Below are 23,537 nucleotides of genomic sequence, written 5' to 3'. Positions count from 1 at the left end.
AAAAACATTACTAATAATGCATTGTAGTTATTTAAAATAGACAAACCATTTGAGTTTTGAGAGCTATTTAGCAGAGCATTTTCCTGCTAAATAGCTCCAATTAGTGTTATTCCAATTACTTTTTCCAATTAGTGACTTAGGATCTAGAGAATAGAGGGCTCGCCTATCTTTCTGTGAGCTGTGCACAGTTCCGGGCTAAAATAGACAGGAAAATGACCAATAGAGAGCTGTAATTACCTTCTTTTCATAGATATGTATGTCAACATCAGTAGAATATATTTGTATTCTGTTTTTTGATGAGGGCCACGAGCCAAAACGCATCTTTCTAATAAAGTTATTCTCTAAACTTCTAAGGCCGCCTGGCGACAAACCTTTCATCTCTGGCAGCCACTCTCACAGACGGTTTATCTGAGACACTGTTTATCTCAGAACGGAAATACACGTTAAATCTTTTGGGAAAAAATTGCATTAAACTTTGGGTTTTCGGAATTTCGGTTTAAGATAATGGTTAGGATACCAAAAGTTAGATGTTAAAGAGTGGCCTGATTACAAAATGTTAAACAAAGCAGAGTAAACAGTCTGCTTACACGGAAAAAGCTCCTCCATCAAAAACATAACCCAGCAAGAGTAGCTTGCATAGCTATGTTTGCTCGATAGCTGCGTGAGCTCGTAGATAGAGCTACACAGCTAGGTAGCTAATGTAGCTAAAGCTGAGCTCACAAAGCAGCTACATAGCTAAAGCTAAGCTCACAAAGCAGCAAGAAAGCTACATATCTATGTTACCTGCCTAGCTAAGTTAGCTTTGGCAGCTACATAGCTATGTAACTACATAGTTAATGTAGCCAAAGCTAAGCTCACAAAGCAGAAAGAAATCTACCTATCCATGTTATCTGAATAGCCAAATTGATTTTAGCTACATTTTTTGAAGCTCACATTGCTAAAGCTAACTTAGCTATAACTAACAGAGCTACATCGCTAATTAGCTAGTAGCTAACGTAGCTAAGGCAAGGCCTACAAACAAGCTCTATAAACAATGTAGTTACATTAGTTTTAGTCACATTTGCTAAAGCTCATGTTGCTAAAACTTAAGAGTAAGAAAAAAAAACTAGAGTAAAAAAAAATCCAAATGGTACAAAAAAAATTCTCATGCAGAATATTGGAATTTTAAAATGTGATTAAAATTGTGTGATTAACTGTGATTAACGACAAAAAATTCTGGGATTAATTGCAATGACAGTTTTCGATTACAGCACTAATCAACTTCCTTTCTTTACACATGTGACAGCAAACCTAGGGTACCAGTAATCCCAACAGCACCAGTGTTCCCAGTCATCAAATTTAACCAAACTCACATATTTCTGTGATTGTCAGACCTGTTAGGAATGTGCTCCAGCCGGTGTTTGGGCAGGGCGATCACTGATGGATTTCTGACGGATCCAGACACCGTTCCCCTGCTCAGGTCCATTCTGGATGCTGATTGGCTGATGGTTCGGATGCTGTTTCCACGACGAACGGGAGACTGAAAGTTTGTGACGCTGCCATTGTGTTGGGGAGACGCCGTCTGAATGGAAGCCTCCTGACTCGTGATGTCACTCTCCTGCTGATCAGGCTTTGGGTCTGCTGCTGCCGCCTCTGGACCCTGAAGCCTCGCTAGGATCAGAGTTAAGGTCACAGTGAGGTTCCAGAGTCAATGAGAAATAATCAAAGACAGGAGACCAAAATAATAAAACATATATACCTGCAGCCATCTGGAAGACTTTCTTTTTATCTTCAGTCCGCTCCTGAAAAGAGAAAGAAAACATCAGCAATGTCAGTCATTTTTGGTGAAAGATGGCATAATGATTATCATAAATACTTCATTTATGAAAACAAGTTTTACAAATTAGATCTAATTTTGTTCTGTTAAAGATACCATATGCAGAATTTTTCTTTGAATGTCTAAGGTCTGGTTCACACATATTTTTATGCCTCCACACCAGCAATATCAAAGACTGGAGGCACCATGTTATCGGTTGTCCATCTGTTATTGGTTGACCGTACTCCATTCTTTTTCATTCATTTTTATTTTTGGGAATTTCTTCAAACTTTGCACAAATGTCAAGTTGGCCTCAAGGATTAGCTGAACAAATTTTGGAGGTCAAAGGTCATTAGGCCACATGGATGGCTCTTGAATCACTGAAAACATCCTAGCCATTCTTATTAACCAACCACTGCACTTTCCCAGTCCGACAACGGGAAACTTCATGAACTGCATTATGGTAACTCTAGTCCAAATCAGAAGTTTTTTCCTTCAGTTTTCAAAATAACCCCATTCATGGTGCATCAAACCTCATCATTTTACCTGAACATCTGTTACATGTAGTTACACCATGACTGAAAGATTTGAAATCATATTTTTTTGATGCTCTGACCTGAAGGCACTGAATATAAACACCTGTTGATCCTCACCGTCTGCAGCTGCATCCTCAGCTGGTTGTTGGTGAATTTGAGGGATCTGGCGATAGCCTGTAGATAGTATATCAGCATGCTGAAACACACAAGGTCAAAGGTTGAAGCATGGACATGTTTGTCGATGTAGCAGATGATGAAATGTGTCAGTTATTGTATGTTTGGGTGAGTTTGAACCTCACAAGAGCAGAAGCAGAGCTGGAAGCACTACGACAGGACTGGTGACATAACTCATCACTTTACTGAACCACACGGGGAAGTCGTTGGCCACCGTCTCTGAGATAATGTCATAAATCTTCTCTTGTCCACTGAAACAAACATCAAGCTCCTTTAAGTTGAGTTAGAGACTAAAAAACAATGATACATATTAGTACAGGCAGCTTCTCCTCCATCAAATAATGTACACACTGGCATCATACCAGCCTGTTATTCTGTTGAATCACACTAGTTCTTTAACAGATTATCAGAGCTAGTTCATTAGACTGGAGTATTTAAAAAGCAAAAGTGATATTTTTGTCCCTTTTTTCCTTAAATAAGTAAAAAAGGAAAAACATACAGTGCTTATAAAAAGCGAGTAATGATGTGCTGTTCATGAACGAGCCTGTAACGACTCTTTAATGTGAGCCACAGTAGCTAGCTCCAGTTTGAGTGCCAGTTTTCTTTCCTCCATCCTTTGTTGTTATTTAATCCACATGTAAAAACCGTAACCACACTGAGAGCCGTTTGAGAGCCAAACAAACAGCTCCACTGAGCTGAGCCAAATGATCTAGATCTCTTAAAACCAGTCACAACAAGCCAGAGTGGGCCGGTGTTCTGTCAGATTTTGCTTCCTTGTCAGATTTTGCTACCGCTGCTTTTTCCTATTGACGCGTCTATCAACTACCCTAATCCTACCCCTAACCCTTATGGGTGTGACGCTGATGGAGTAGGGCGCATGTGCGGAACCACAAAGTAGCAATTTTTGATGGGTAGCAAAAAATGACGGAACACTGGCATCAGCTGAGGAAATATGGGCAAGTTCAGAGTTTAGTGAGCTAAACCATGGCAGGACTGTACTGAACTTGACCATACACAGGCATTGTTGAACTTTAAGGCTTTGGATAGAGGCTTTCTTAATTCCTGCCTGCTGCTGTTTAACCATAAGTTTGAAAAGAAGACTGCTTGAATATTTCATTACTTTCAGGACACAAAAAGTAGCTTAAGAATATTTTTTGTATTAATATTTTTGCACTTTGAATGCTCAGCATAGTCCTTTATAGTTCAAATCATGACCTTTTTGGTAGCGTTTCTCAATGTTGGACTCATTTAAGTTCTCCTCTGCTGCGAAATCATCTGCTAAGAACCTATACCATGAAAAAACAGGCAACATGCTTCTACAGGCTCAAACAAAAAAGGCTGGCTACCATTTATTTCTTATAACGACAAATGTCTAAAACAATCTGAACGCTTTGTTCACCTGAATGGTCCGCAGTGTTGTGACGGTCGGTACCTCACTATGGCAAAGATGGTGGGCAGCATACACAGGAAGAGCATGAACAGCAGCATGGCCAGGTAGAAGTTGTTTGATCTGAAGAAAAAAAGTGAGGCAGATAAATCCTAGAAGTTAAAATGGACAGATATTCATCTGCTGTTTATGTTTATATCAGGAAACCAGCTACATTTTTGTCTGTAAATGATCATGGAGATGTTCTTTACATGCATGCTGCCTCTAATCTTGCAAAGCAGATGGATTTGCCCGTTTCCATGTTTCTCACTGGCGAATCCATCTCATAAAGCTCCAGTCTGGGCCCAGTTAGAAAGTGACAGGACAAATCAGCGACGAGGCGGAGTCCCAACAAAATTATGCAATAATGAGCTTAGTGTGAATGCTGCTAAAGCGCCAGTTTTATCAAAACACGACGACATTTCTTCATTAAAAGAAGAACGAAGAACAGCAGTGAGCTGTTTTCTTTTCAAAAGCAACAAAAGTCATGTACTGACATGTCTACAGTCACCATGGTTCGCATTATTCCTGGGTAACTGCACATGTGCACCTCGGTTGCGGCTACATCACGTGTTTTGTTGCTCTGATTGGCCTGTAAAGATGTGACAGACAAACAGAACATCCAGTCACCCTCCAGTTTTTTTTTAAAGCCCTTTACCCTTTCCCAAACACTTTCTATGAGCGGTGTTTCACACATCCATCTGTTTAACAAATCCATCTACAGCTGACATCCACGCTAATCTCTTCACCGGTCACCAGTGGCACTGAAAGGATGACGTACAAATGAAGAAGAATTCTATCACTTAAATGACACCTATATTTTTCCACGCCTGCTTACTAGGGGTGTAACGGCTTTTGTATTTGTCCCAAACAGTGACCATTCCAGGGTCACAGTTACCACGATACCATAATGATATGAAAAAAGCCGTACGGTCAACAAGCAAACACCCTGCAGCCTTTAAAGGCAAGAGAACAACCTGTCAAAACTCCCCTTACTTCATGATATAATCCACATTACACACATTTAAGTGCATCAACCCTCCATTATTATAAGTAGGGAATAAATCACTGTCTCTCTTTCTCTTTTCCACAGCTACATTTAATGACCCCCATGAAATTTTCTCTCCCCTGTCCGGTGATCTGTCTCTGTGTGGATTTAGCAGCACATCTGGGACTGACTGATAAGAACTGAAAGAGGCCATGACAGCCTTGTAGCGTAAATCAGAGGGCTGATGACCTTAGGTCTGTGTAATAGTGTGTATGTGAAGGGAGAGCTATATTCTGTATGTAAGAACCACACACTGATAGCTTTCTATCACTGCAAGCTGGAAAGTAAATTATGTATCAGTGCATTTTTTTCTATCAATGAGAGGGTCACATGAACAGTCAGTAGATCTACATGTATGCTTAAGCTGTCAGCTAGTTACTATCTGACTGTCTGAGTTTTGGTTGACCATGCTGATGAGTTAAAGGAATGGTCAAGACTTTGAGGAACTTAACTGCTCTGCATGTTCTGTTCATGCACTATGCTTTAATGCAATGCACACTATCCTGCTAGCCTAGGCTGCTATTCAAAGTCAAACAACCGTGTCAATTCTGATGCTGCATCCTCTATGTGTTTTAGTCCAATTAAGGAATTCATTCAAGGTATATCCACAGTTTTCAGTCTCCATAGACCATCTTTCCTTCAGTATGCAGTTTTTTTTGTTTCAATCAGACATCTGCAAAGTCTCCTCTATTTTACTAATTTTCATTTCTGCATCCGAGGTTCGACAATCTCAACACAAAGTGCAACACAAAGGGCTGCCCTTATCTCTGATTCTGTTTGTGATTTCCATGGACAGGATCTCAAGGCACAGTCAGGGGGTATCCAGTTCAGGGAGCTCAAAATTCCATCTCTCCTTTTTGCAGATGATGTGGTTCTGTTGGCTCTCTCAGCAAGGGGGCAGTTTGTGGCCATGAAAAACAGTGGATACTGCTGGAAAATAGTGAATTGCTTCTTCTGGGTGGGGAGTCAGTCTCTGCTTCAGGTGGAGATCAAGTATCTCAGGATCTTGTTAACGAGGGAGGGTAAAAGAGCATGAGATTGACAGACAGATTGATGCAGCGTCAGCAATGCTGCTGGCGTTGCTTCAGACCATTGTTCTGAAGAGGGAGCTGAGCCGAAAGGCAACGCTTTTAGATTTCCTCCCAACACTCACCTATGGTTATGAACTCTGTGTAATGACTGAAAGAATGAGATCACAGATACAAGCGGGCAAAAAAAGCTTTCTCAGGAGGGTGTCTGGGGTCAGCCTTAGAGATAGGGTGAGGAGGTCAGACATCCAGAGAGAACCAGGAGTAGAGCCACTGCAACTTGCATTGAAGCAGAGGTGGTTCAGGCATCTGATAAGGAGGTCTTCTTTCTTTTGGAGGTCTTCCAGGCACAGCCAGCTGGGAGGAGACCTCGGGGAAGACCCGGAATGTGCTGGAGAGATCCTGCCTGGTCTTAGACTGCCTCAGGATTCCCACAAAGGAGATGGAAAGTGACACTGGAGAGAGGAATGATTGGGTTGACCTGCACAGCCTGCTACCAATGCAACTCGGCCCGGATAAGTGGGAGAAGATGGATGGATGGATATTCGTCTCTCTGGTTGAACTTTGTGACTTGTCCAATTTTTTCAAACTGACATTAATGTCTCTGAAGCAACATCAATGGAACTCAGCATGAGTTCAAGCAGGAAGACTGTTTCATTATCATTAATTAGTCACCGCTTATTCATATCTCTCCTTCTTCCACTCTGGTGATTATGTAAGAGGCACTGCCCCAGGCACCACTAAACCATTGGCTATATGGATTTTAAAAATCCAGTTTAAGACAAAAACACAATTAAAGGCCTTTTTCTAGCTCATGTAAACATACTGGTTCTAAGCTTGTGTTTGGGTCAGACCTGGAGGCCCTGAACACCTGCTGATGGGGGACGTTGCAAGTGAGGACAGCCCAGCTCCGGAGGTACATCAGACCGATCAGTTTTAACACGTTGAAAGCAGGAAGACATGGAGAGAAAAAAGCTCCCATCCTGGAGAAAAAAAGAGAGAAAATACACAAACACTGGGATCAGGACGTTATATCCGATGGCTCATGGTTTTCAATTCATCATGTTTACTGCAGCGAGGAGACATTTCTGAAATGAGCTCAGGAGATACAGCGGACGGAGCCGGGGAGGTGTAATGAAGAGATAATCGAGGGCCACCGGGTCACAGAGACTGGTCAGCAGGAGCCACACCATTAACTCTGAGTAAGATCATTTATTACAGACACAGTGAACAGGCCAAGGTTACAATATCACAATGGAAATACCTCCATCACAACAGAAATAAATCTACTTTTCATCATTTGGGACGAGTTTGACTTACCAGATCATTCCTTGGTTGTAAATCAGATGTAAAACATTCTCTGCTATTTTGAATTCTCCATATTCAGGCTGGGGACATAAAGAAATGAGACAAAAAGAACACTTAAATGTGATTTATTATTATTATTTGTTGTGTTTCAATACTTTGTCATATTATCCCTTAAGAGTTTTTTAACCAACTGACATGTGAGTAAGATGTTTGAGCCTCACTGTGCACATATTTACAGAAGGAAGATTTCACATTTACCTTAAATTTAGAAACTAAAGTCAAGGTCATTTATATAATGTAAAATAAGTGACTGCATAAATATTCACCCCCTTTACAGTGAATGACCCACTTCAACAGAGGTCCAGCCAACTGGTGCTAGTAGTCTCATAGTGAAACGGGGATCACCTGAGTGCAGTGAATGTGTCTCAAGTACTATAAAGACACCTGTGTCTGGAAGGTCCAGTCACTGGTTCATCAGTATTCCTGGCTACCATTGCACCATGAAGACAAAAGAACACTCCAGGCAACTCAGAGAAAATGTTATTGAAAGTAGAAGTCAGGGATGGATGCAAAAACATTTCTAAGATACTAAACATCCCCCTGAGTTCAGTTAAATCCGTCATGAAGAAATGGAAGGAATATGACACGTGTAAATCTGCCTAGATCAGGATGTCCTCACAAACTGCGTGAGCATGCAAGAAGGAGACTAGTGAGAGAGGCCACCAAGACACCTATGACTACTCTGAAGGAGTTACAAGCTTCAGCAGCTGAGATGGGAGGGACTGCATACAACAACTGTTGCCCAGGTTCTTCACCAGTCAAAACTTTATGAGAGAGTGGCAAAGAGAAAGCCACTGTTGGAAACTAGACTTCACCAAAAGGCATGTGGGAGACTCCATGGTCAAGTGGGAGAAAGTTCTTTGGTCCGATGAAACCAAAATGGTGCTTTTTGGCCATCAGACAAGTTGCTATGTTTAGCAGACACCAAACACTGCACATCACCACAAACACACCATCCCCGTTGTGAAGCACAGTAGTGGCAGCATCATGCTGTGGGGATGCTTCTCATCAGCTGGCTCTGGAAACCTTAAAAAGGAAGAGGGTAGCCTCACCTAACCTCACTGACTCAGCACTGTGATTGCAGCTTCCTAAATACTGACTTAAAGGGAGTGAATATTTATGCAATCACTTATTTTACCCTACATGTTGCACTCTGACATTTAAGATTGTTTTTGTCAAAAAAGCTAAATTATATTTACCATTATTAATTTACATAAAGTTAGTAAAAGGTTAAAACATCCCAGGGGATGAAAACTTTTTATAGGAACTGTATATATGCACACATTAACCAGGCCAAAGAAAATAAAACCCTTAGTTCTTTCAGAACAACTCCTCCAAACTATCCAGGTGGGAACCATCCTAAAACCACTGTGACTCATTTATTGTGCTGCCAGCTTCCCAACAGTCATTCTAGAAATATCACACTTTAAGTGTCCACTCTTTACAGATTTCTAAAGTACTTACAAATTTGCTCTCTAAATCCCAGCAGCAGCAGTCACTCAGGTAGCGAACGACCAAGCCTCTGATGAAGTCAATGAGCAGGATGCTCGCCACGGTGAAGATCATGTCGATGATGGACAGCTTCAGCATCTCCTGGAAACACCATACATGTGAACAAAGAGGCCAGCCAATCTAATCAGACTAACTTAATGAACAAAACTTTATATATATCTCCAAATATCAACATTCAAATATCTGGTGAATAGAAAGCGTGCTGCAAACCTGGCCGACGTAAGTCTCCCAGCACTGGTCCTGCTGAGAGCGCATGTTCTTCTCAAACACAGCTGTTTGGTTGGAGACAGCTAAGCTGCTCCTGGCGCTGTTTGTGATGTCCAGCACTGTGGCGATGGTTGCAGTGGTGCTGTTGTGATGGTCAGAGATGGAGAGCTCTGAAACTAGCGTAGAGAGGCTGTCAGGCTGAGCAATGGTGGCGAGGAAAGAGCTGGCGTCAGACCAGTTTCCTAAAGCCGCTGGACCCTGAAAAACAAACACAAAAAGGTCCATCACCAGCCACATGCTACACTACTTTGACATCAATAACTGTTCAACATATGGGTCTTTAAAAAGTCAGGATGCAGTCTGAAACCATGCACCCTTTCCAACATCAATAAGACAAAGTTAGTAGAAAAGCATGCTTTGAACACTCACAGCAGAGCTCATACTGTTGACCTTATCAAGGAGAGCGATGATGAGACTGTAGAGATTCCCCAGGTATAAAACAAGCACTCTGTCAACACACAGACAAATAAGTCAGCATGCAGTGTGATCTGGGATGTCTGAGAAAGTGTGGGAAAATATGAGAGACTGAGACCTGGCCAGCTGGAATCGCAGCGAGGTCCGTGGGTGGTACATCTCAAGCTGAGCCACAAGCTCAAAGGCTGAGGGAGCGATCATGGTGATGAGAGACACCACCACACTCACCTGGAGAGAGGAAGGCATGGAGACTTCATAACTAAATGACAATGTCTATGGTTGAAAAATGAAGCTAATACTAGACTGTAAAAGGCTGCAGTCCTTCTCATGTCCACTAGAGGCTGTCTTTAGGAGCAGTATAAGTCCACCTCCATGTTCAAATGTCCATTTTTACAGCAGAAATAAATAAAGATGTTTACAGCCTGGTTTAAAACAACAGTTTGGTCTGAATAGTTCAGGTCTGTATGGACACACGCTGTAGGGAGTTATAACTAGTCTAGTTTTGGTTTAAAGATAAATATATAGTAACATGCTCAATTCTTTATGATAAGATACACTAGATACACAATGATGATAAGATATGCCACCGCTGATATGATTCAATACAAAACGATTCAAAAAGGAAAAGATACAATACTGTACAATATGAAATGCTATGATACAATTTGACACAATGCCATTCCATATAATACGATTCAATAGGAAAAGGAAGGAAAGTACATGATATAATACGATTTAATACAATATGATAGAATATGATACGATATGATATGACCAGAGTTAATTTTGAAATTTATTTTTTATTTCAGTCTAAGTCTTAGTCTTTAGATGAAATGCCTTTTAATTTTAGTCATATTTTAGTCATTTCTATCCTTTTAGTTTTAGTTCAAAGGAAGTCGTTTCCTTTTAGTCTTAACATTTTCTAAACATTTATTCTCTTGCCTGAATCTGGTACCAAACCATGTTAGTGTGTTCTATGCACCCTGCCAAACCTGTGATCCCTGCTTTCTACAGCTGAGAGGCAGAAGATATAAAGACGCATTGTATTTGACAGAGTTTAAATGTCTGACGAAAACTAAATTACATTTGAGTCTAGTTTTAGTCATCCTCATGCAAACTAAACTTAACGAAATTAACACTGGGTATGAAGTTATAATACGATACGATATGACAGTGTTTCCAAACCATTTGTCCTTGGACACACTTAACACTGGGATTTCATAACCAGTAAACCACTCATAGACAGCGTTTGGGAAAGGGCAGAGCCTTTGGAAAAAAAAACTCAAAGGGTGATTGGATGAACATTCTGTCTGTCACATCTTTACGGGCCAGTCAGAGCAATAAAACACGTGGCGTAGCCTTTACCGAGGAGTAAACTGCATAGAGAACTGCATAACGCCAATCATGGCAACTATAGACATGTCAGTTCACAACTTGATCTCTTCCGCCATAATTGCACCGGTCTCTTGTTGCAGCTTGCTTATGTCACAACTCTGCTGCGCCCGAAGGCACTGTCCCTCATCGCTGATTGGTCCTGTCACTTTCTACCCGGGCCCAAACGGTTCAGACGGGAGCTTTGCAAGATGGATTCAATCAAACTTAATAAGCTTTGAAGATGTAAAACAACATCTAAGGTTTTGCATTTGGAAATTTTTTATTTGCCATACATTGTCATAAAATATAATCAAAACAAATCAAAAAACGTGTTTTCAGCTTAATGGTAAATAAAGTTGTAATCATCCTTTGTGACGTTGATAAACTGATGATCTATTGTTGATTTTAGATTTTTGTCTTGTGGATGAGCTGCAGCTCTGCCTTTCATTGATTCACTGTTCTGTATGATGGATAATTGAATCAAACTAACGACGAGGAGGATAACAATGTTTGTTACCTCATTCTTCTCCCACAGCGTTAGCTCCGGCTTCTCCTGCTCCAGTTTCTGAGAACGATCCACCACAAAGTAGATGATGTAGATGCTGCCAGCCAGTGACAGCAGCACCAGGATGTTGGCTAAGATACGCAGACTGATGAGGACGGCTCTGACAGGAACGACAAACGAACGACACAGACAGACATTCATCAGTGAGAGAAATCCCAACTACAAAAATCTGGAGTTCTCAGTAACTTTATAGTTCTTATTTACCTGTTCTTATTCTTTTAATTAGTTTTATTATCAGTTTTAAACTTTTGGTCTGAACTGCATTAGAAAACTTTTCAATCAACAAAAAGAAAAAAGAAACAAAGAAAAAAACACCCACAGACTCGTATCTTTCTTTTTTTCCTGCTCCTCCACGATGGCCTCCTGTGCAGGACAAACAATGGCATAATAATTATAAGTGCTGTTCTGCTTTATTGGTGAATAAATAAGAGGTGTTATATGATACATAGATTTCCACTGAGTTTCTTCTGACCCTGATGTTGTTGACAATGGCAGCGCCTTTGCTCTCAGCTGCCTCTGGGTTTCCTATCAGGTAATCCCAGGCACAGAAAACCCTCCAGCAGAATGTGAAGTTCTCATCTGATGCACTGGCGAGGCTCAGGCGAGAGTTCTTGGCCATTCTGAAGCAGAAATACAATCAACAAAGACATTATGCATCATGCATGCCTATGTTGTACGCATCATTTGGAATAAACTCCAGGTACTTGTACGCTCAGTGAAGGGATCTCTAAACCCAGTTAAGCCCTCAATTCTATATTTGCCAACACTGTTTTCTGTTTCTATTCACATTTAACAAACTTTTTTGGTACTGAAATTTCTAGTGTAAATGGACAAAATCTCGATGGCAGGGACAGAGATGTAAAAACTGTAATGATTACTTTCTCAGCAGGATGATGAAGCTGTAAGCGAAGACAGCCATCCCAACCAGGAAGTAGGCGAGGGGTAGCCGGTACCCTGCACTGCCGATTTTCCTCACTCTGCCATAGTAACCGTAGAACAACACCGAGTACTGCAGGTAGCCCTGTGGAGACCAAAGACACACCAACAGTCAGACTGATGCTCACAAGTCACTACCGACCAATCAGCAGAGAGCTTTGACGTACTGAGAGAGATTTTCTATTGGATGAAACAGCAACAGTGTTGGCAACTGACTGACATATTTATAGACCAAAACAAAGCATTGAGGGTATGGTGCAATGTTTTGGTGTTCTCAACGCTGGGGTCGGGACCCCCATGGGGGTCTTGAGACACTGAGAGGTGCCCTAAAAGAAGTAAAAATATTTTCAAAATTACAGTGTTGCCACTTTACACAAATTCTGCTGAATTTTAACCTGTTTTTATCACTTTTTCCCACCAATTTTGTCAATTTTAGCACATTTTTGCCACTTAAAACCAAATTTTTCCCATATCAAACCCTTTCCAACACTTTTTTCCTGCCAGTTTTTACCACTTCTTAAACCAAGTATTACCAGTATTTACACCTATTATTGCCTCTGTTGACCCATTATTTTCTCTTTTAACCACTTTTAACCATCTTTAACGCCCATTTCAACCACATTTCATTATTTGAAATGCTCATTTTTGTCAGTTTAACCCATTTCTCCCATTCTCTGCCCATTTTCTGTCTTAGTTAACCCTTTTGCCAGTTTATACCAATTTTCATCCCATTTCACGAATTTTCCTCCAATTGTTGCCATTTAAAGTCATTTCAGCCATTTTGTAATTTCCCTTTTTTTTCCACATTTTCAATTTTTGCCACTTCTAACCAATTTCTGCTACTTTTAAAATACAATTTCATCACCTTTTTCCATTATTAACCTATCTTAGCCATTTTTTTAAACCATATTATTTCTGTTTTTAACCAAAGTGATTTAATCCCATTTTTAAGAAGGGTATCCACCACACAAATCAATAAAAAATATCTGTGCTTCTTTGGTAAGAGTGGTTATTTTTCAGGTTAAAGCTCTTCCCCTTATCCCCCCTTTGGGCGGCCTTGTCTGCACAAATTCTAGATTGTGCATGGCTGTGTTCAAACACCTTCAGGTACAGTGGGGGTCCCCAGTCTTTTGCACCTTTAATTTTGGGGTCCTGGGCTGAAAAGGTTGAGAACCACTGTTTTAAATGTTTAAAATCTATAGTGTGCTAATATGGACTTATTCATTAAAGGTCTTCAGATAATGAAACGTTAAACCAGTAGTCTCTCAAACTGAATTTTCAATGCAGGAAGAAGAGAAGAAGAAAGTTTACTGACATGAGCACTTCTTGAAGAATGTTTCCTCCTCCAGAAGAAGAGCCCTGTTATTCACTATCACCCTGATGGACGACTGTTTAAATGGAACTTTATGTAACGAGTGGAGGGAGGCAGTAAAACGATGCTCTGCTGTGTCAGTAAATAATGTGTTATTGACAGAGCAGTAAGAGGAAAAAGAGGCTTACCCCCAGAGACCAGATGGTGTCCAGATCCTGGGCTGAAGCCAGGTGCTCCTTTGGGATCGTTTTACTCCTCGTCGTTCCAAATGGAGCTCCAGCCAGCAGCTAGGAATAACAAATAGAGACAATTTCAGTTCATTAAGAACAAAGATGCTTTTCATACCAAATTTAACAATTCAACTATAGTGCACACCAAGACTTCTGCAGGGAAGAGCTGGCTGAAAGGACAAACTGTTAACTGAGTTACTTCTACTGCCTAACAAAGTTTAACTGATTTAACTCTTTTTCTAATTGGTGGACAGTTAAAAGGCAAGGGTGGGTCGAGAAGAAGGGCCGGGGGCTTTCTGTGTGATTTGTAGACATGTTACAGGGAAAGGCTGACCATGAGGCCTGATGACCTTTGACCTCCAAAATCAAATCAATTCATCTTTGAATCAGGATGAACATTGGGGCAAGTCTAATAATCTCTCAAAGCATTCTTGAGATATTGTTTTAACAAGCAAGGGAAGCTTAACTTGACATGCCAGATAGACTGTTCATATAACAATGGCATAGATGTACAGCTGTATCTAAAAAAAAATTAAAAACTCATGAAAAAGTTCATTTTTCCCCTTTGATTAACTGCTGAAAGTAAACTTCACTCTTATACCAACTGAAATATTTCAATACTTTTTAAAATCTTGATGATTACAGCTCAAGAAATTAAAAAAATCCAATATCAAAATATAAGAAAATTGAGGAAAGGTCCAATTTGCAAAGGTTTCCTGAGCCTTTATTCTCTCATTATGGTTCAGTGCACACAACCACAATCATGGGGAAGACTGCTGACTTGACAGATGTCCAGAAGACAATCTCTGACACCCTCCACAAGGAGAGTAAGCCACAGAAGGTCACTGCTGAAAGAGCAGGCTGTTCTCAGAAACTGTATCAAATCATATTATTGGAAAGCTGATGAGCTCAGCCTTCAGAGGGTTCATTTGGAAATGAAGGTCTCAGAGTCTGGAGGAAGATCAGAGAGGCACAGAATCCTTCAGTGCTTGAAGTCCAGTGTTTTATGGTTCCACAGTCAGTGATGGTTTGAGGTGCCATGTCATATGCTGCTGTTGGTCCACTGGTCTTTATCAAGTCCAGAGTCAGATGTCTACCAGATATTTTAGAGACCTTCATGCTTTCATCTGCTGAGAAGCTTTATAGAGATTCTGATTTCCTTTACCAGCAGGACTTGGCCCCTGCCCACAGTGAAGCCAAAACTACCAGAAACTGGTTCGCTGACCCTGGTGTTACTGTGTTTGATTGACCAGCCAGCTAGTCTGACCTGAACCCTATAGAGAGTCCCTGGTGGAATGTAAAGAGGAAGATGAGAGACTCAACAATACAGACAAGCTGAAGGCTGCTATCAGAGCAACCTGGGTTTCATAACACCCCAGCAGTGCCACAGACTGATTGTCTCCATGCCAGGCCACATAGATGCAGTAATCTATGTAAAACAACCAGTTACTGAGTGCATAAATGAGCATCATTTTCCAGAAGGTCAGCATTTCGGTATCATAATCCTTTTTGTAACTCTATTTTGAGATAGTGTTTTTTTATTATTTGAGCTGTAAGCCGTCATCATCAGCTCCAAACAAAAAGCTATGAAATATTTCACTTTGTAATGATGAATCTAGAATATATGGAAGTTCCACTTCTTGAGTTAAATCACAGGAAAAAATAAACTTCATACTGGGATTCTAATTTTTTAAATGTCGCTGTATTTTGCAATCATATACTGTAAGAAACCTCCCTTACAACGCATTTGGGAAGGGCAGGACTTTTTTAAAAATTCTCGAAAAGTTACTGGAAGAATATTCTGCCTGTCACATGCTTTATGGGCCAACCAGAGCAACAAGAAAAAATGACAGACATTTGCTGGTCTGGTAGTAATCAGAGCTCAACAAACACTGCTGTAGTTTATGGACAGAGAAGCTTGTTGGTGGATAAAATTCATGCAAAGGTCGGTCAGGAGAAGTGAAAAAACACCTTTTCTGCAAAGAGAAGCTTTCAGTGTGGCTCTTTGCTCTTGTTTAAATAAAGAAATGTGGTCCAGTTCTGATAAAACTGCCGCTACAAGAGCCCGCCTGATTGGTCAGGTTGTTTTCAGACCTGGCACAAATGTTTCAGACTGAGGCTTTGCAGGGTGGATTTGCTGATGACAGACATGGGATCTGGCCAGTCCATCTGCTTTTCATGGTTAAAGGATGTACACAAGCCCAGTGACATTGACCTTTGACCTCCAGAATTTAAAAAATGTGACACTTAATTGGACAGTTATACAAAGGCTGATGATAATCTCCTGAAGCTTTCTAGGGATATTACGTCCACAAGAAAGACCAAACAGATGGACAGAAACCTGAGAACATGACACCTCAGGCCTGTGTAGATGAGTCTGACATTTTTCTATCAATATACTGATTCTCCACCGGTGCTTGTATACTGGGACAAGGACATCAGTCCACTTAAAGATCCTAATCAGGCTGTAACTGAAGCTTGACTTAACTTTTCATACTGACTGTGTAATGGCATAGGAGTTTTTGAATTAAACCATAGTGGCTGTCTGCACATCTCAAACCACACCACATTTCATGTCAAATAATTCCACATAAGTGTGAAATTTTAAGGATAAAATATATGAGTTAGTTTGAACCTTTGGAGGCAAATTAACACGAGAAACAACAGAGCTGACCCTCCGCCGTGTCCTGGGTTGAACAATTTTCAAACACAGACATAAAAATATGACAGAACAGCCATCAGATGGAATGAGAAGTGGGAGACTCAGCAAGTTTAGGGGAGACGTGGTGAGGTTAGTCCTCACACATGATGGAGGGACACAGAGATGAATGAGGGAGGAGATTAGGGGTCAGGGACAATCTGATAAGTCATGTCTGTGGAAAATGCTAGTGTGTGAAAGTCAGCATAAATCCAGCAGCATTTCCTCCTTTGTCTGCAGTTTGTGGTTTTGGTCCAGATGAAGCTGCCAGAGAATCATCCTGAAAGTCATTCCAGATTGCTTTGTGATTAGCAGCATTATCCAGAAAGGCCACTTTAACAGCTTTTCTCCCTCATTATGTGAAACAGAGTCCTCTGTTCAAATCCAGAGGCAAGCAGTGGAGATGCTCTAAGTGAGAGCAGGCTGGATATGGAGGACTGTGAATGAAATGTTGTGTGGTAGATTTTCTGACCTCTGGTAGGACAATAAAGGCTCCAGTCATGATGGTCAGAACGATGTTGATCCCAAACAGCCAGCGGAGGAATATAAAGTAGGACGCCACGCCAGAGCCAAAGTGACCTCAATATGGAAGAAGAAACATCAGAGAGGAAGACCATGATGTTACATAAAGTCCATGCTCAGGGAGACCACCGAATAGTGTAGAATTCAATTCAAGCGCACACGTCGAACAAAAAATCACAAAAAATCACAAAAAATCACAGTGCAAATACAAAAAATAAGTCGAGAAAAGAGACGTTTTTAAAACATATATATGATATAAAGTATGTCTGTTCATAAACCAAATATAAACACTATAAACAGACCATTTTACAGATAGGTCAGTTAAATATATGAACCAAGCTGTAAAATTACAGCAAAAAAATTGAAAGCCAAGATTGGTTGAAGGGCAAAAGACAAAAATTTCTCTGTTTACTTCTGTGCTGCTTTTTTTTTTAAATCGGTGAGAAATAACTAGACAGACAGTTATATTCAAGTAGTACATGAGAGACAGTGAGGGATGAAGAGAGGAAGAAAAAGAAGAATACATTTTTAAAATGTATATGCATATATATCAGTATTTAATAATAATAATAATAATAATATAAAAATGAAATAAACACAGTTGAGACAGCAGTACCTTCTACTAGAGGCCTATAGAGTAGAAGAGATTTTCAGGAGGATAGCTGTTGTGAAATTAGAGTGCTATGGTCATTAGTGTGAGGTGTTTTATTCAGAGAAAAATCACAGTGATAATAATAATAATAATAACAATAACAATAACAAAAATAATAAGAATAAATTAAAAACAAAAAATAATAATAATAGACTTTTTTTTTTTAATGTGGACAAAATTAAACAAAGAAATTCATAAAGTGTGAATACCTTACATGAACAGATGAATAAACCAACAAACAAAATAATAATAAAAGTAATGTCACTATAATAATAATAAATAAATATAACAATAATAGTGATAACAATAATAATAGTGATAACAATAATAATAGTGATAACAATAATAATAGTGATAACAATGGGGTAATGAAAACAAAACCAAAAAAACACACAAAGATTTTAAGTGGAAATAAATATATAAACAGGGTAATGTGAAATAAAATGTTAAATACTGAGTAATCAAAATGTTTTAAGAAAAAACATGAATGAAAATATAAACAGGTATATGAAGTGGACAGGGTTAAAAAAGAGGTAACTCTGTGACTGCTGAGTTGTCATCAGAGTATTTCTGACAAACTGTATTATTTAAAATGAGCCTATTTTTTCTGACAATCTCACGGCTTTTGAGTCTGTATGAAATTAAGATAAGACACAATATCCATATAAAGGACAACACTTTGAGAATCTTCAATATCTTAATAGGAAACTCACTTTCAATTTTCTTAATCCTCATTTCCCAGGGGATAAACAGAACCACGATGTTGTAAAGTACTCGGGAAAGTTTCTTCAGCAGCTGCAGGAGAACGAAAAACACTTCAGACATTGTCTCAACTCTGACAGACACACATCTCCATGAGTCAATGTATACAGCCTGCTGGTTTTCTTCACTTTCTTTAAAAATCTGAACAAGTACTGAAATTTCAAACATCTTAAAGATCACCTAAACCTGTCAAGCTTTTCTCTGAAGTGTTTTAATTTAGGATAGAATCAGTGAAGGCTGTCGTCATATCAATCCAGGGTTCTTCACTATCAGTGGAGCCAGCTGGTAAATTAACCTTACTGAAGCCGGTGCGGTGAGGAGCAAAAACATCTTTTCCACAAAGAAAAGTCTTCAGTGTGGTTCTTTGCTCTTCTTTTGATAAAGAAAATGTCCAGTTCTGATCAAACTGCTGCTATAGCTGCATCCATGCTATCATGATTGAGTTTTGAGTGTGGATTAATGAGAAGAAAAATGTTTTTTTTAACTGTAGCATCAGGCTGAAACAAAACAAAACTGAAATAGTGAAGGGGGTCTGAATACTTTCTAAATGCACTGTCAGTGTGAGAGTCTCTGGTTGTTGTCTCTGTATCTCACCGCTGCAATTGACTGCCAGCCAGTCTAAAGTGAAACCCCACCTCTCACCCAAGCAACACCTGTGATAAGCACCAGCACACAGCACATATTTATGAGCACATAAACATAAATATATGCTCAGAGAACCTAACCATGCAGCTGCTGCATGGAAAAATGTGGTGCAATGAGGACTCAGTCGGTAGGACTTTAGGGAAGAGATCATGGTAACTGTTTCCCATAAAGTCATCTGCACCACTGATTTTGATTTTTAATTAGTGGAGCTGAACAGTTAATAACTCATTATCAAACACACTAAAATGGATTTATTCTAATTGGAGGCTGAGCAGCCTGAACATTTTAATTAAAGTGAGCCATAACAACAGGCAGTAAATCCACTCATGCACGTGCTGCCTCTGCACAGCTCTCTCTCTCTGTATATGTGAGCACTGATGAGGACAGGCAGATAACACATGCTGAGTTATGTACAGCATGTTTATGTTTAGTCGGCATTAGGAGAAAAGCTCTTTTTAATTTGAGTTCAGCAGTCTGCACAAATGAAGACAGGCATGGTTTATTATTCTGGCTCTGATCATCGAGCTGCTGCAGTGCAGACAAATAAGAGAAAAGCTCTGAGAGCACAGTCACAGGAGAAATGGACGTTTGGCAGTGGAGTTTTAGTGTCGACTTCACTTAAGCCGCTCATGTCGACACGGAGGAGGAAAGAGGATGCCTAATTGCTCTATTTATCTCTATCTATTTATCTCCTGCATGATGCTTTAAAACAGTTATCTGCTTATACATCATTTAAAAGCTGCAAGCAAAACTAAAGTGGAAACTGTATAATTTTACACAAGTACAAAGCTTTAAGGAAAGATGGACTTTATTTCGCTCAGTATGTTTACATACAGTCAGAAAAGTGGATAACTGTATTAGTCTGACTGAAACTGGAATTTAAAAAGCCATATAAACATGGTAGCCAAACTAAGATGCACCAAATTAGATTTTCTGGGAGGTCTGGTTAACTCACCTACAGGGGACCCAAACTGGATTAGGCATTATGTTCCACAGGGATCAGGTGTGAACAGCCCTGATCAAGTCCAGCCTCGAATTCTGTATTGGATTGAGGTCTGGGCTTTGACTCGGACATTCCAGGACATTCACCTTGTTGTCTTTAAACCATTTCTGTGCAGCTTTCTGTGTATGCTACAGGAAAATAAAAGCTGAAGTTCTCTTGTAGACTGAATTAGATTATCCTCCAGGATTTTCTTATATTTGCCAAATTCATTTTATTCTCTATCTTTACCAGCCTTCCAGAGCCAGCTGCCGAGAAGCATCCCCACAGCATGATGCTGCCACCACCGTCCAAACATGGCTTCTTATCTGATAACCAAAAAGTACTAATTTTGTCTCATCAGACCAAAGAACTTTCTTCTACTTGACCACTGAGTCTCTCACATCCCTTCTGGTAAACTCTAGTCCAGATTTGATCAGAGTTTTCTTCACCAGTGACTTTCGCTTTGCCATTCTCCCATAAAGCTTTGACCTGTGAAGAACCAAGGAAACCTAGAAGCTTCAGAGTAGTCATAGGTGTCTTGATGGCCTCTCTCACTAGTCTCCTTCTTGCAAGGTCACTCAGTTTGTGAGGACCGCCTGATCTAGGCGGATTTACACATGTGCCATATTCCTTCCATTTCTTCATGATGGTTTTAACTGAACTCTGTGATGTTCAGTGCCTTGGAAATGTTTTATATCCATCCCCTGACTTAAACTTTGCAAAAACCTTTTCTCAAAGTCTCTTGTGTCTGCGTGGTGTAATGATAGCCAGAAATACTGATCAACCAGTGACTGGACCTTCCAGACAAATGTGTCTTCATACTACAATCACTTGAGACATATTCACTGCACTCAGGTGTTCCCCATTTCAGTAATTGTGAGAATACTAGCAGTACTTGGCTGGACCTCTGTTTAAAAAGGGCATGTAAACGTATTGCATGCACTGACTGTGTTAATACACAGGCTGTAAAAATGTACTTTAATTTGATTCTTTTAAACTTATTGTTCTTTAATGTTGATCTGATGTATGTTAATGTTACTGCTGACTGCAAATCACATTTACCCTAGTATGGTTTATGCAGACAACCTTGAACCTTGGATCTGTGTTTAGGCTTGATATAAAGCAATTATGCTTCTTCATGTGAAAATGCCCTAATTGTCTGAGGTGTGTACGTACATCAGCTCCTGCAGTCTGGTAACCTCTGGTTCTGGTCAGTCGGCCCTCATACTTCAGAACAATCTCTCTGGCCTGCCTGAAAAACAAAGAGACAACAGATAACCCGCTGTAAGCACATAAATGTAAATTTCACTTTATGTAATAGATAATACATGTGATGTGTGGAGGCGTTTGACTGTTTGACATTAAGCTACAAGGATTAAATGAAATAACTTCATGAAGAAGAGGAAGGAGCGCTTGTTTAACATGCAAATGAGAAGGTCGATAATTCTGTAGAAGGTCAGACAGTCATTTATCTGGTGTAACAGTTTTTAATTATGGATGCTGATATGAAGAGGAGGCAGATAGCTTATCTCTGCCAGCTTTTATTCTAAATCAACATTTTTGATTGTGTGCAGCGCAGGGACTCGCAATTTCACAGGTGGTTTCTAACTGGTCTGATGGTTTACAACCTCAAAAAAGTTCCAAAAAAGTTGGGGTGCTGTGTAAAAGCGTACTATTTTTTGAAGTCCAGTATGTACTCAAGATCAGCTTCTCGCTCTGTCTCTCCTGTCCTGTTTCTAACCAGTCATGCAGACTGGCTGCATTAACATTGACAGTAAATACTGGATCATCATCATCTTAAACACCTCATATCTAATATTCTGGTTCAGGATACGAAGACTGCATTTCACCCTCTGATGGAGAGCAACTGAAGCTTTTGATGTTTATTTTGTGACTTCATTTCATGATAAAGCTGAGGTCAGAGTTCAGACTGGGACAGTAACTCTACATTTCTGTGTAATTTCTCAGTAAAGAGCAGAGATGTGAAATACGAGCTGTTATGGCTGTGGGATTAATCGCAGACATTCACACTGAGATTAAAGACGGGGTAGAAACGCAGACTTGCATTCCCGCTCTGATGATGGTAATAAAACCTCTGCAGTAATAACAAACTGCCCATATAAAAGCTGTTATCCACGGCACACACTCAGCACATCTGAGCAGCTCCCTCTATCTATCTGCTGCTCCCTCTGCCTCTTTTCTGTCTACCATCCCAGAACATACCAGTTTAAAGGAGTTTGGACAAGTTGGAACAAGATACACGAAAGTCAGGGGTCACATTAATTAAGCACTCATAAAGAAAAATATATGACAAAAAACACATAGACACAGTGCCTGTTAAAAGTAGTCACACCTTGACTGATTTAAAAAAAAAGCCACCATCGATATATTTTTTTTCACAAAGAAAAAATATTTTAAAAAACATATTTAATGTTAAAGTGAAAAAGGTTAATACAAAGTATGTTATTATATGCAAATAAATGACTGCATAAGAATTCACCCAGTTTAAAGTGAGTGATCTGATTCAACAGAGGTCAAGCCAGCAGGGGGTTGGTAGTCCTACAGTTAGTGAAATGGGGATCACCTGGGTGCAGTGAACATGTCTCAAGTGAAAAACACCTGTGTCTGGAAGATCCGGTCACTGGTTCATCAGTATTCCTGACTACCATTACACCATGAAGACACAAGAACACTCCAGGCAACTCAGAGAAAAGGAGATTATATCAAAGCGCTGAACATCTCCAAAGTTAAGCTAAATCCATCATAAGAAAATGGAAGGAATATGGCACATGTGTAAATCTGCCTAGATGGTCCTCACAAACTGAGTGAGTGTGCAAGGAGACTAGTGAGAGAGGCCAACAAGACACCTATGACTACTCTGAAGGAGTTACAGGCCTCAGCAGCTGAGATGAGAGAGACTCTGCACACAACAACTGTTGCCCTTGTTCTTCACCAGTCAGAGCATGGAAGAGTAGCAAAGAGAAAGACGCTGTTGAAGATAACTCAGACTAAAAGCTAAATCTGGATTAAAGTTTGGTGAAAAGGGATTTGGGAGACTCCATGACCAAGTGGAAGAAAGTTCTCTGGCCTGATGAGAAAATTGAGCTTTTTGGCCATCAGTGATGTTATGATTGGCAGACTCAAAATACTGCATCATCCCCACTGTGAAGCACGGTGGTGGCAGCATCATGCTGTGGGGGCGCTTCGCTGCAGCTGCCCCTAGAAGGCTTGTAAAGGAAGATTGTAAAATGAATTCAGCAAAATATAGTAAATCCCGGTGGATAATCTTAT

At 40.0% G+C, this 23,537-nt stretch overlaps 1 protein-coding gene across 1 annotated transcript in view; it reads right to left on the bottom strand.

Moving 5' to 3' along the window:
* LOC121513288 (transmembrane channel-like protein 3) overlaps positions 1 to 23,537 on the bottom strand; it is a 29,752-nt gene that overhangs the window by 1,167 nt on the left and 5,048 nt on the right. Inside the window, exons 3-21 of the mRNA XM_041792930.1 lie at positions 21,423 to 21,498; positions 18,571 to 18,652; positions 17,156 to 17,262; positions 13,944 to 14,042; positions 12,386 to 12,528; positions 11,980 to 12,127; positions 11,827 to 11,870; positions 11,460 to 11,607; positions 9,687 to 9,796; positions 9,524 to 9,602; positions 9,098 to 9,352; positions 8,840 to 8,968; positions 7,328 to 7,395; positions 6,862 to 6,990; positions 3,905 to 4,015; positions 2,631 to 2,756; positions 2,449 to 2,527; positions 1,739 to 1,781; positions 1,374 to 1,650 (exon numbers count right to left, since the gene is read on the bottom strand). Of these exons, the coding sequence (XP_041648864.1) occupies positions 1,374 to 1,650; positions 1,739 to 1,781; positions 2,449 to 2,527; positions 2,631 to 2,756; positions 3,905 to 4,015; positions 6,862 to 6,990; positions 7,328 to 7,395; positions 8,840 to 8,968; positions 9,098 to 9,352; positions 9,524 to 9,602; positions 9,687 to 9,796; positions 11,460 to 11,607; positions 11,827 to 11,870; positions 11,980 to 12,127; positions 12,386 to 12,528; positions 13,944 to 14,042; positions 17,156 to 17,262; positions 18,571 to 18,652; positions 21,423 to 21,498 (2,253 nt within the window). The remainder of the gene's footprint in view (positions 1 to 1,373; positions 1,651 to 1,738; positions 1,782 to 2,448; positions 2,528 to 2,630; positions 2,757 to 3,904; positions 4,016 to 6,861; positions 6,991 to 7,327; positions 7,396 to 8,839; positions 8,969 to 9,097; positions 9,353 to 9,523; positions 9,603 to 9,686; positions 9,797 to 11,459; positions 11,608 to 11,826; positions 11,871 to 11,979; positions 12,128 to 12,385; positions 12,529 to 13,943; positions 14,043 to 17,155; positions 17,263 to 18,570; positions 18,653 to 21,422; positions 21,499 to 23,537) is intronic.

Source organism: Cheilinus undulatus, linkage group 1 (assembly GCF_018320785.1).
Source record: "Cheilinus undulatus linkage group 1, ASM1832078v1, whole genome shotgun sequence".
Lineage (NCBI taxonomy): Eukaryota > Metazoa > Chordata > Actinopteri > Labriformes > Labridae > Cheilinus > Cheilinus undulatus.
The sequence above is the reverse complement of the archived record's forward strand: the minus strand, read 5'-3'. Positions and strand labels throughout refer to the sequence as shown.